Source organism: Lonchura striata, chromosome 4 (assembly GCF_050655825.1).
Source record: "Lonchura striata isolate lonStrDom1 chromosome 4, ASM5065582v1, whole genome shotgun sequence".
Lineage (NCBI taxonomy): Eukaryota > Metazoa > Chordata > Aves > Passeriformes > Estrildidae > Lonchura > Lonchura striata.
Genome location: NC_140706.1, coordinates 25,278,117 through 25,287,230, shown reverse-complemented (window position 1 = coordinate 25,287,230; position 9,114 = coordinate 25,278,117). Strand labels below are relative to the sequence as shown.

The window sequence follows — 9,114 nt, the reverse complement described above, 5'->3', positions numbered from 1 at the left end:
AAACATTCATCAATATTTAAGGTGGGAAAGCTCATTTCAATTTCCTGTTCTGCTGAATTTCTCAGTGCACATTGGAAAGCAACTTAAAGCTGATTACACAGAGCTGAAATAAAGCTGGCACTGGCCCTTTGCTTTTGCTCTTCAGTCAGGAAGACTGATAGCTAGAGCTTTTCAACAAGCACAGAAACCCTTCCCAATCTATAAGTGACACAGTCAAACTGAAAACTCTGACTTGCTCAGACCCTTACAATGGTGGGTACTGCATAAAGTTGTAAGATTTTTTGTGTTTCCTTGTTATAGTAGCATCTAGTATTGGATGGTGCATCTCAAAATGATTTCAACTTTGAGAAATTTGTGCTGCAATTTTGCATAAGGAAGAGCAGTTCTGGACACCTGAGGCTTCTTACAGAAATCTGACTTCCATCATTTTTTTAGGGGGCTCCTGAAAAAAGCCAGCTTCTTCCTTCTTTTTTCTCATGTACCTGTATGATGAGTCAGTCTAGGGTTAAAAAACTTATTCCCCTCTTCAACATTTTATTTTGATCATTATTTACAGAAGTAAGATAACATACATGTTTACATAAAAAATATATCTTGGATATATATCTCAAACACTTGAACTTATATTTAACTATTTAATTAATTGAAATAGAAATTTTAAAAGGATGAAACATCTATCAAAAATATCTTATCCTTTTTAGAGGTAAGGATGTTTATAAAAAACATAATTTATACTAAAAAATCCAGTTATCACATACAAAAAATAATGATATATCACTTCAATTTTCACATATATGCATAATTTCATTTAACTCCAGTGATTATTGTTTATATCCTTACAGCTCAGACTGCTGCTGGCCTAGATATAAGGGTGGGGATTATTCTCAAGCAGTACAAAGTAAATGCTGATTACCTCAATCTGCCAAATTTTTTTCTGAAAATATTATACTGCAGAATGTACCCCAGATCAGAATAATGTATTAAGTTCTGTTTTGCATTACTTGATTATGTCCATGACAGAAAATGCTTACTGTGACCTCCCTAGTGGCTACAAATCAGGGATATTGCTTTTGAGTAATTTATTTTGTCTGAGGAAAGGTGTAACTTTGTCATATAAATTATTCTTTTAAGCACAATTTTAAGGGAAACATTCAATCTAGTGTTTTGCACTCTGGATAATGACTTGAGGCCTTGGCTTAACCTCTCCTGTGTTGCTATTACCTCTAAACTCTAAGAAGTGATTATGAAATGTCACATACCTATCCTGCTATTCAATTTGTGCTCACAGAGGAAGTCATTCCAATCTCACAAAAGAATTCTGAAACATTGTTTATCAGCCTGTGCAGAGTTTTGAGATGCTTAGCAAGGGATAATAAGATTGTAAGGTCTTTTTTTTTGTTTTTAAGATTTTTAAAATATCAAAATAATGATTGAATTCTATTTATATATTGCAGCAAATATAGCACAAAAGAAATAGAGCCTTTTAAGTAAAATATTTTATTTATACTTTGAAAGTAACAATTTGTAGACCTGCTGTCTTTCTGTGGACTATTTCAAGTCCTATTCAAACCAAAGGCATGATTCCACACCTTCCAGGGTGCTTGCATCAGGACTTGGGAGAGTCTCACAAACCCAGGTGACGTGTTGGATGCTGCATATCACTCAGCATTAATTGAAATTCAGTAATGAATGGCAGCATTCAATACCAAACCACAAATAATAATGCAGAAAGGAAGAAGACTTCCCTGCTGACTGTGCACCTGAGGGGGCTCAAGCACACTTTTTCAAACCACCTAGAGCTAACACATTTGAGCTATGCTTGCATGTAACCCAACAAAACAAAAATAGCTCAGCAATACCACAGTTTTCTCCTCAAATACTTTCCCGTTCACTGGCAGCACAGGTTGTAAGTATGCGAGTCTAGCAGAAAAACCCTTCTCTCTGTTAGTAATTATATTGCCTCTGATTTTTCACATTGCCATAGTAGCTTGTCCCTCTACTCAGCTTTCCTCTGATTTGGGATGCCTCACTGGCCTGTCCAATTTGTTTAAAATGAGTATGAGGGGTTATTTTAAAATTTTAGATCTGAAGCATGACTTCGGTGCATGAAAATCTCAAAGAACATTGTTCTTTGTGATTGTAATTGTGTAATTGTAATTGTGATTAGAGCCTAAAAACCAGCACATTTTCCTTGGGAAAGTCTACAAGACGAGCACAAGCTCATTATAAATACATTCCTACCCTTTGTGGCCATCGAAGAATGACAATGTGCTATCACAGAAACAAGGAGCCACTGTGACTGCTTCCCTTAATGAGTGCATTTATTTTTTTGATGCAACTTATAGATGAAAATTAGATTATAGCTTCAGTATTATTACTGGAAGTGTGTTTTGAGAAGGAATTCCATGAATATCTGTGGAAAAAAACCCATTCTGCTTGGATTACATAAGGTGTTTCATATCAGAATAAATCATGGAGACTTCAGATCACTTTCAGTGATTCTTTTTTCCTCCTCCATTTTGATATCAGCGAAGTCACTTTTTCTTAGGACAAGCAGTCAAATCTAGTTTTCTTTTCTGTGAGGCTTGATGCTGCATCTAGTATCAGTTGTTAATTCCTAATATGTGGGTCTTTCAGGCAGATCCAGAGAAGAGTTTTGATTGACCACAGATACCTAACTAACAATGAACAGAGCACATTTTCACATCTGGGCAGGGAGAGATGAGGGCCTTGTGTCTTCAACACAGCCAGGGTTAGATGGCTGCTGAAAGAGTGCTTTTCACATTTCAGCTTTTGCTCCTGTATCCTTATATTTGTCATTTTCCACAGTTTGGGCTGTCATTTTACTGGTTTTATTCCCTCGCTCTTCTCAGTCTTACTCCAAGTTACAAAACAACTCAAAGTTGGAAGGGACAAATTGTCTTGATTGCCCAAGTTTTTTTCTTCCTTCTTTTTTTTCTCATCTTCTACCGTGGAGTCATTAAACCATGAAAGGAGAAGGAAACAAAGACACCTCTAATTGCAAACTGCAACAATTTGGAAGCAGGAACATCCCAGTTGTATAGGTAAACTAAGAAGTTTTTTCTCTTTTTTTTTTCCCCTACTTCTTTCTCCTTCCCTTCTGTTTCCTTCCTCTCTCTCTTCCTACCCACCCCTGCCCCACGTCCGTGCATCCTATTTCACATATTCATTTTGGAACTGTTATTGACTAAGGACTGAACTTCATCAGAATAATTTCAGTTAAACACAATAAGATGACCGGTGACATTAAGAGAGGATAATTGAGATGGTGCTTTGGGCAATTAAAGAGACTGAAAGGAAAGGAGATAGATGAGGACTGGTTTAAAATGCAAAAATAAGAGGCTGAAATATTATTGCCAGCGTTATTTAATTATTTCTGAGTTAACAATGCAAAATGAGGGTACACTAAATATAAACCCTTATCTTTAATTATTAAGCCTGTCCTGTTCTACTTGTACTGGAAAACCTGAAATCAATGAGAATGAGTCCCAGCAGTGATCCAGTTACGATCAGAGAAGGAATGCATATATGAAAGGAGGGCAACGTGCTTTAGAAGACAATACAACAGAAAGTAATGCAATTTGAGGGGAGAAAAAGGCAAAAAATACAAGCGAGGTTTGTTTCCTTGTCTGCCTTCATCCTGGGCTCCCATTAAATGATGGACTTTTCTTCTCTCTGCATTCCAATTAGACTGTGCCGGTGGGCAAGCGGGGAAGGGAATGTTAATGAGGCAGCAGCCGGGGCTGGCGGCTCCCCGCTCCCGCCGCAGTCCGGGTGAGAGCGGCGCGGCTGCCGGGGCTGCGCCCGGCCAGCGCGCCCTGACCGGAGGCCATTGACAGGCTGAGGAGGGAGGGCTACGGAAAATGAGTTGTACCGGTCTGGGGAGCGCTTTTCGCCCCATTTCTCGTTCGCGCACCGGCAAGGCTGCCGCGCCCGCCCGCTCCGGGCTCCGAGGCCGCGGCAGCCGCCCGGGGCCGGAGCCGGTGCCCCGCGGGCGGGGACCCCTCACACGCCGTGCCCGCCCCGGGCCGGTGCCCCGCGGGCGGGGCCCCTCACACGCCGTGCCCGCCCCGGCCGGAGCCGGTGCCCCGCGGGCGGGGCCCCTCACACGCCGTGCCCGCCCCGGGCCGGTGCCCCGCGGGCGGGGACCCCTCACACGCCGTGCCCGCCCCGGGCCGGTGCCCCGCGGGCGGGGACCCCTCACACGCCGTGCCCGCCCCGGGCCGGGGCCGGTGCCCCGCGGGCGGGGCCCCTCACACGCCGTGCCCGCGCGGGGACGGCGGGCGCGGCCCCGTGACGGCTCCGCGGGGCAGCCCCGCGCCCCGGCACGCGCGGGCACGCGCGCGCGCGCCGGCCGCTCGGGGGGCGCTCGGTCCCGGCCGCGCTCGGTCCCGGCCGCGCCCGCCGCCGCCCCGCGCTCCCCGCCGCCGCCTGCCCCGCTCGCCGGCGGCGCCCGCCTCCCCTCCCTCCTTCCTTCCCTCCTCCCTCTCCCCTCCCTCCCCGCCTCGGCCGCCCGCCCGCCGCTGCTCCCAGGTAGGGTCCCCGGGGCTCCCCAGCCGCGGCGGGCAGCCCCGGCCCGTGTCGGGGGCACCGCAACTTGTCCCCCTGCGGGGCTGCCCCCGCCGCCCCCCGGCGCTCCCCTGGCGGCGGCCGCCCGTGCGCTGCCAGCAGCTGTCAAACGTGCCGGGCGCTCGGCGGCGACGGGGGCGGCTCGCCCGCGGTCCCCGCACCGAGCCCCGGCGAATGGCATGACTCTGCCTCCCGCCCGGCCCCCCGCCCCCCCGGCTGCGGTGTGCCGTAGTGAGGCGAGGGGTGGTTAAACCCCCGTCCTCCCATACGTACTGTTTTTATTTTTTGTTCCTTTTCGTCTCGGGGCTTTCACATCACGGAACAGGAAAGCATCTGATGCGCCGGCTCACATGCCACTTCTGATCATACATTGCCTCCTTGCACAGAGCAGGATCGTTGGGAAAGATGGAGATACAATAAGTTGCTAGTACTGAAAAGTGCTGCGGAAATCCAGTTGTTTCCTTTCTCCAGTGAAGTGACATATTTTCCTCGGGTTTAAGTTGAAAGCATTGCTTGGCGGAGACTGACTCTGGCTGAGAGTGGGTTTGTGTTTTTCTTGCACCGTTAGGTTTTGCAAAGAGCAGCGATGAAGAGGAAGCTGGCACACTCCGAGATGCAGTTGGTTCTTCTCGTTTTATTGGTGTGGCTACCAACAAGGTGAGAGGATATTTAGTTTTGTTATTCACTGTGAACACGTATGTTAAAATCTGCTAAAGGTAAGCTTGTGTGAGGGGTTATAAAAGTACAGTATGTAGTAACGTAATAAAAAAAAAATCTTTCTTAGCTGTTTGAATGCAGTATTACATAGTTTTGAGAATAGATGCAGTAGAATGTAGTTTAGGGACCATAAAAGCCTGATGTCTTGTCTTTAAATGGTTTGTGAATTGATGCTTTAATCCACCATTAAAATAAAAATTTCTTTAAATGCCTTTTTGGATCTTAAAGATTTGAGTTACTGTATGACTGTGATTCTGTACCATGCAAAATGGAGAAATAGATTATTATGAAGTCACAGTGCAAATCACTGTCCTTAAGATAATGCCCATATATTTATTAATATGGGCATGCCTTTTTTTTTTTCTTGACTTTTTTTTTTTGGTCAAACATAATAGAATTCAAAATGATGCTTAAGCCTTAAACCTCTAGGTGGAGATAGCATACAACTTCACAATCACATATAATAAAACAATAGCATCATTTATTAATCAACTTTTCTTATGTTGTGTAAAGTTCTCAATTTCTAAAGTAATAGCATAAGAGCAAGTAATTTTTACTACATTATATTTTTGCGTTGCTCACAGTCCCTAAACACATAATTAATTGTTGTTTGTAACTTTGACTTACTTGCTTTGGTTGTGGCTGCAGTAGGTCTTGTCCTAATATGGTAAAGATTGTATGCTATATAATGCAAGTTCATTATGATTTAACAAGTCTCCAATATTTTTGTTTGTTTCCCAGTGAAACTATGTTTTCTATTTCCCTTTATACCTAACTATGGTGCAGTATTAGTTGAGTCACAGTGGGCCAGATCCTGCAAACCCTACTCAAGTGAGTAATCTCACTGACGTCAAAGAGACTATAGGCATTATTAAAGACTTTATGCCTGAGTAAAGTTTGCAAGATTTGACCCTAATTTGATGTAAATGTATTGATCTAATATTTTTAGTGGACTCGAGTTCAAAAACTGTTGTATCTCAAAATGAAGCTTAAAAATGGCAGAGATGTTCTCTGGTAATCCATGAGTACAATGATACATTTTACAAACCAAAAAGGAACCATCCAGTAATTGCAACTAAGAAAAAACTGACACATGAGTAAAATCACACATGACATTTTCATGGGTTCTTCATAAGTTATCTGATTTGGGTCAGTTCTGTGGTTTATATGATGGAAAGCACAGACTGCAATGATTTACATTTAAATACTTCTTTATGTTATTGAGCTGGGGACCAACATACAGCCTTGTCTTTAATCCTTTTACAGCTTGCTTTAGAGAAAATATCACCCAAACTTACTTTTGGTTTGGTGGAGGAGGAGGAAAACATGCTTGCTATTATGGCATTTAGAATGTCTTCATTTTGAGATGATTAATACTCAAACATTTAGGTTAAAAATTTAGGTAGCTGAAAAAGGTGGAAATGGTAATGTGTGTAGCATATGATGCTTTACTTTCTTGATGCCAATATGCTGGTTTTAAGTAGGTAAGATTGAGGAGCTCATGTATTTCACATGCATAATGCTTATAATTGTTGGCACGATCACATTTGCATGTGTAAGGCTTTCTGTGTGCAAGGGTTTCCCTGTCACAAACCCTGTTGGTCCACAGGTTCCAGAGGACTGTGGAGCACCACGGCTGGCTGGGCAGCTAGTTCATATTCCAGCCCCTATAGCATGTCCCACAGAGATTTGATCCATAAAGGCTGTAATGTCTCTTTCTTTATTGGGGAAGTTTGAAACAATTGGTGATCTACAGATTCATTTTGATACTTCATTTATGATTCCTTTTTCTATCCAACTTTTATAAGGTTTACATCTAATGGAATATCAGATAGTGGTTTTTTATGACAAAATAACGTTTTAGAAAGATGAAGGCTGTCCACAGCTATCCTGCAGCTTGCTAGTCAGCACTGGTGTTTCCTCCCACCAACTGCTGGCGTCAGAGGACTCCCTGAACATGATCGCTGGAGTTTTCCCTCGTTAGTTCTTCTGGTCATGTACATTACATGACCATTGGGTGGAGGCAAATCCACAGGATTTATCCAGAGATAGCGTATGCATAAGTGAGGACAGATAAGATAGAGCTGGAAGGAGATAGGTTTGTGCATGAGATCTCGGGTTATCAGCCCAGGAGTGACTTGCCAGCAGAGCCTGGGAAGCTCTTCTAGGGTTTTGCACCAGCACAGCCTCCACTAACAGTGTTAGCGGGGCTCGAAGTAGCAGTCACAATAATGCAATGATGCCTACAAGTAGAGGCTACTAGAAAATTACTTCCTGGATATTTTAAATAGTATGCTGTTGACCCTTACATGTCTGAACTTTTTATGTAGAAATTGTGTGTTTGTATACTGTTAAATACACCTTTCCTGTTGGAATGCAGCAAGTAAAGGCCAGCCCAAAAAAAAAAAAAAAATGCATGTTGAGTGTATGTTAAAATATACTTAGCACCTTCTAAAATGTAAAATATCCATTTAGATCAGTACTGGCTGACTCCCTGGAAGACGAAGCTAAGAATAACATCACCATCTTTACAAGAATTCTAGACAGACTTCTGGATGGTTATGATAATCGCCTCAGACCTGGATTAGGAGGTAATAAAACCAATTAAAGATTGATTTTAAAAAATCAGTTTTAATGTTCATATTTTATGCAGTGATATTCTTCCTTCGGGGTTTTTTTTTCTCCTAACAACTGGTATGTATCTTGATAAATTATTTATAACTACATTCACCCAGATGAATCATTTGAAGTTTGAGGAAGATAACATCTATGAATGGAAAGAAGGCACTTTCACACATTTATCTTAAGTAAAAAGAAAAAAATCTGGTGTTTTAACATAGTAAAACAGAATGTGAACAAAAAAAACATCTAAAGCTGTTATTCCAGTCAGGGAATTTTGGTTGAACAAGGAATGCAAGCTTAATTACCTACAATCTGATAGGCTTATGTTTTCAGAGACCTGCACAAGTGTTTTGAGTGATGCGTATAAATCCCACATTTTAGATTAATTCCTGGGCCCAGTAAGTTCAGTGAAAATATTGTGATTTTGACTTCTTTGGAATTAGCGTGTCACTGGTAATATACATTTTGCTTCTGGGCACCTTGCACTTATTTGGGCATTTGGAAAAAGAATACGGAAAAAGAGAATATTGAAGAACAGAGGTCACTGCACTCTTGTGCCATAACTGTCAGTTGTTTTTCAAAATGTCACTTCACGTTTTGATTTTAAAGCTGTATGCCATCTTATGTCAGTATGTGCTATATAGGCAAGAAATTTAAATAATTGTTATGGTGTTGAAAATATTACTGTGTACAAAAAAATCTCTATGACATAAGGAAGGGCTGAATATCTTAGTTTTGACAATATTTTGTCTATAACTATTGTTTATCTGTGTTTGTACTATCTAACATTGAGATATATGATTCAAATATACACTTCTACTGCCACTATTATTATTTGTAACAGTTTTGCTAATTGCAATTTTCAACCTGGAGACTGTTTCAGCTTGGTGAAACTAATTCTAGTGCAAAATCCTTGGGAATCATTCCTGTTTCTGTTGATTTCAGGAGGATCAGGCCCAAAGCTAGAGACATGCTCTAACTTCCATGGAAATCACAATAACAGCTCTGCTCAAATTAGGCATTAGTTAAAACTCAGAGGTTTTATCCAACACTATTTCATCCTGACCTGTGGCTCTGTTGCTCTTCTGGTCCTGGGGAATTGTGGCTTGCATCTGACACAGCAGAAAGTGGGAGCTGATGCTGACTAAAACAGCTTTCTCATTTAAACTAGGATGTCTTCTCATT

General features: G+C 42.2%; 1 protein-coding gene and 1 long non-coding RNA gene across 7 annotated transcripts in view; one reads left to right on the top strand and one right to left on the bottom strand.

The window, feature by feature from the left end:
* LOC110484987 (uncharacterized) overlaps positions 1–4,996 on the bottom strand; it is an 83,711-nt gene extending 78,715 nt beyond the window's left edge. For all 4 annotated transcript variants that reach the window (XR_014955090.1, XR_014955092.1, XR_014955091.1 and 1 more), the window contains exon 1: positions 4,864–4,996. This is a non-coding gene — a long non-coding RNA (uncharacterized LOC110484987). The remainder of the gene's footprint in view (positions 1–4,863) is intronic.
* GABRA2 (gamma-aminobutyric acid type A receptor subunit alpha2) overlaps positions 4,513–9,114 on the top strand; it is a 63,508-nt gene continuing 58,906 nt past the window's right edge. Inside the window, exons 1-3 of one of the 3 annotated variants that reach the window (XM_021524958.3) lie at positions 4,513–4,554; positions 5,159–5,247; positions 7,783–7,898. In XM_021524958.3, the coding sequence (XP_021380633.1) occupies positions 5,177–5,247; positions 7,783–7,898 (187 nt within the window). In that variant the 5' untranslated portion in view covers positions 4,513–4,554; positions 5,159–5,176. Of the gene's footprint in view, positions 4,555–4,584; positions 5,248–7,782; positions 7,899–9,114 lie in introns of those variants that run through there. The other 2 variants (XM_021525032.3, XM_077782831.2) reach the window with 2 other exon arrangements.